The sequence below is a fragment of the Lactuca sativa genome, chromosome 8, assembly GCF_002870075.4.
Source record: "Lactuca sativa cultivar Salinas chromosome 8, Lsat_Salinas_v11, whole genome shotgun sequence".
NCBI classification, from domain to species: Eukaryota; Viridiplantae; Streptophyta; class Magnoliopsida; order Asterales; family Asteraceae; genus Lactuca; species Lactuca sativa.
Window position 1 is genome coordinate 623,589 of NC_056630.2, and position 3,735 is coordinate 627,323.

A 3,735-nucleotide genomic window follows, 5' to 3' on the forward strand; every position below is an offset into this window, starting at 1 on the left:
CTCACTAGTGTGTTTGTGAGCCATTAGAGGTGCAACATTTGAGGCACTAAGCTTTCAAGAGTTAAGGATCTACAAGGAGTTCTTGTTATTACTACATAACAAGCAAGGTAAACATCAAAACCCTTTTATTATGTGATTTTCGAATTATATATGCTAGATCTAGGGTTTTTCTTTGGAATTCAATTGGATCCAAATCAATTAGGGTTGCATGAACACATAGGTTGTAGTTATGCTCAAAATACATCAATGGTATTAGAGCCTAGGATTTTTTCAGTTGAATTTGATGCATATGTGAATTGTCAAAAGGAGGAGGGAACAAATTCGTCAATCTGTTCATCAGACTAGATGAGTTCCTCATGGGACTCGACAATTTGAGCCTACTCGACAAGTTCATTGCAATAACTCGACGAGTCAGGCTGTCAGATCCCTGATTTTTCGATTTTGATATCTTTGTTTGATTAGGATAATTATCAACTTCGCTTTTAATGTCTAAAATTGAATTTTTCGGAAAGGTAAATCTATATCCTTATCAAATTAAGCGATTTGGTCAAATTTTAAGATAAAGACAAAATTATTTGATTAATTTAATTATTTAAAATTTGATCTAGTATTTTTTGAAAATTTTTAAAAATACCCCTTTGGTTTCGGAATTTAAATTTAATTAAAAGTTTAATTTTGAAATCATAAATTCTAAAACCCTAGTATTTTAATAGTTTAAAATACACCCTTATACTATTATAAAATTAAAAGTTTAATTTATATGTATGTATAAGAAAAGTCAGTCTTACCGTTAGTAGGCCTCATTCACAAAGTTCGTCTATAAGGGGTGTTTAAGGAGGCGGCCTATAAAAGGACCGTCATTGGGTATCCATTCAAACCCACCGCACCCTTGACTAGTGGAGGGTCGTTAGCCGAACGGGTAGGATAGGACACTAAATTCTCAATAAAAGTACATAAAGTAAATAAACTTTTACTAAAATCCCATTCCGAGTTACTTTAGAAAAAATGTGAATTTGATGCTAGCCCATGAAATTGCACATTGCACCTTATTGGTCGTTAGTGGAGCGTGTGTGGTTAACCAGCACACTAATATGGGACTAATACTGTTTGCTACAAGAAAAATACCATTTTACAACGCGCAAACCACGACACTCATTGATTTATGTTACGCAAAAGTGAGTGACATTAAAAAAGTGTCATCTCTTCAAAAAATTTAAGGTTTTAGGTCACGCATAATTGCGTGCCCTTAAATTAGTGTCTCATGTAAAAAAATTAAAACACTGAGGGCACTTTATGTAAAATGTGTGTCCTCTGTGAATGTCGTTTTATATTTTTTTTAAGAAACACGTGTCTCTCCTCCTCGAGGGAAAATAAAATCCCCCAAAATTTTAAACCCCGCTTTCTTCTCCTGCATTCGTTTTGATCTGTTCTCTGATATCTCCTCTCCTTCATCTCCGCCCCTCACCCACCTCCACTGCCTCCAACCCACACCGACTCTTCAGGCCTGCACGACGACGATGTACCAGCCTTATCGACCAACATTTCATCCACCATCACCATTTACAGCTCTCTCACCCCATCCTCACTGTTAAACCTTGCAAATACTTATATAACTTTCCAACGACAATCAGATTCCGACACTCTGTGACTATCGACTGGAGCAAAAACCTAATTTCGAGTCAATGGCCTGTATGTAAATTCTGGTACAGAACTCGGAGGAGGAGGTACGAGTGGCTCTGGACCAACTTCCTAGAGATGCAACTGATAATCATTCGGAGCTATTTTATCTTCGTTTTCGCAAGCGTTGTTTCTGTTTCTTTCAAGGGTTGTTATCACTCCAGTCTCTTACATGGCTTCTTTGTCAATCGTGATCAAGGTTTGTTCTTAACACTTGGTTATCGTTTAAATTGTATAACCCTATGTCTTAATATCTAAGTTCGTTCAATCTAATCCAAATTTTAGTATTGTGTTCTCTTGTGTTTCGTTTATTTTTTTGGGAATTTTTTTCTTTTTTTTTGTTTTTAAAGACAAATTTTTATTCTATTTGAACGCTATCGGGTGTTGTTTTGGAGCTAGGGTTAGGGTTTTTGTTTAACCATTTGTGATGAGGACGATTTGTGCTGTTTTTCTGAAACCTTATATCGCGCTGTTTCTAAGTGGGTTTGATTTCGAGTTATTATTGATTTCTATCATCATATACAGTGTATTCAAGGGTGAAGGTAGTAACTCATCAGGTTGAAACCCTTAAGTATGAAAATACTCGTTTTCCATTTGTTAATGTAAATTAAAAGTAAACCATGTATTTCAAGCAAGTTTCATGCATCTTATCTGCAGTTTGATTAATCTTAGCTTAAATGTATGGATATATTTGTGAGTTGCAGGTTAAGTTCGGTAAAACTCTCAGGCGCTTCAGTGCATCCATCAATGATAATAATCTTGCTCTTGACACTGTTGCTTTGACGGAAAAGATACGTAGTCTCTTCAACTTCAATCCTGATGTTGATTTTTCTCTCACATACGTTGATGAAGATGGAGATGCAGTCACTCTTGCTGATGATGATGATCTTCGTGATGTTGTTAGACAGTCTCTGAACCCCACTTTAAGGATCACTATTAAGCTCGAAAATGGTAGCCATGGTGGATCATCTGGGGCCCCAAACCCAACCCCAACACCAACAACGTTCCCCATGAGAAGATCACAACCCCAGATCCCTTTTGGACCAATTCGAAATGTGTTGTCTGAATTTCTTAAATCTATGCCTGAACCTCTGCATGATCAAATTACAAAATTGCCCCTCGAATTGACATCCGAAGCAACAACCTCTACCCCACTGATATCTAAGCTTGTGGAAAAGATGACACATGCATACTTAAATCAAATCTCTGGTTCCATGGATACCCCAAGGGCCCACACCCCTAGTGGTGAGTCATCAACTGTGAAGAATAATGAGGCTGTGGTGAACCCTGAAGCTACTGAAAGTTCAAACTCAAAGAAAGAACAAAGAGAAGGTTGCAAATACATCTGAAGGTGTGAAGTTTAAAGATGTTCAATCACCAAAACCAATGGATCTTAATGCTCCTTACTTTGACTATGAAGCTTTTCCATCAGCTGTTGAAGGGTATAATGGGAATTCCTCTACTGAGAAAAACAAAGACACTACTGATGATGTTGAGAACAAGAAAGATTTCGGATGGGCTCAAGGGATGCTGAATGAAACTAATCAATGCCCATTTTTAGGGATGCCATTACCTAATGAGTCCTATCATCATCATCCTTCTCGTGGACATGGTCATCATCATCATTAGAAAAGATATGGCCATGGGAACGTCTTAGGAAGTCTGGTATTCCATAGAGGTGTTTGTTGTGATGGTTGTGGAGTCCACCCGATAACCGGGCCCTGTTTTCAAATCCAAAGTGTAAATAAAATCTTGAATCTTTGTTGTTAAATTCAAAATTTCAATTCCATCTTTTTTTTATTCTAACTTTTTATACTTTCTGGGTTTTGCTTTGAAGTAAAATCTTGAATTCGTGTTAGAAATTGAGGGAATCAGGTCAAAATCTTAAGGACATCCGAATTTACTATCTGGTTGTTAATCTACTCCATCCTGGAAGTCATTTCTTATAGATTGTTGTCTCACTTTATGCAACCAGGTCAAAATATGTTCTTGAGTACAACAAGGAAATAAATTCCCTTTTAGGAAACGAGAAGTCCAGCCCTAGCTCGTTAATTGAAG

At 36.9% G+C, this 3,735-nt stretch overlaps 1 protein-coding gene across 1 annotated transcript; it reads left to right on the forward strand.

The window, feature by feature from the left end:
- The first annotated feature begins 2,039 nt into the window (after positions 1 to 2,039).
- Positions 2,040 to 3,026, forward strand: LOC128127526 (protein JOKA2-like). Its single transcript, XM_052766009.1, has one exon. It carries the CDS (start codon positions 2,355 to 2,357, stop codon positions 3,024 to 3,026), a length of 672 nt encoding a protein of 223 aa, XP_052621969.1. The 5' UTR covers positions 2,040 to 2,354.
- Positions 3,027 to 3,735: the final 709 nt, after the last annotated feature.

Excerpts from the sequence above, each read along its gene's own strand:
- LOC128127526 (XM_052766009.1), top strand. The coding sequence starts at position 2,355 with ATGTATGGATATATTTGTGAGTTGCAGGTTAAGTTCGGTAAAACTCTC.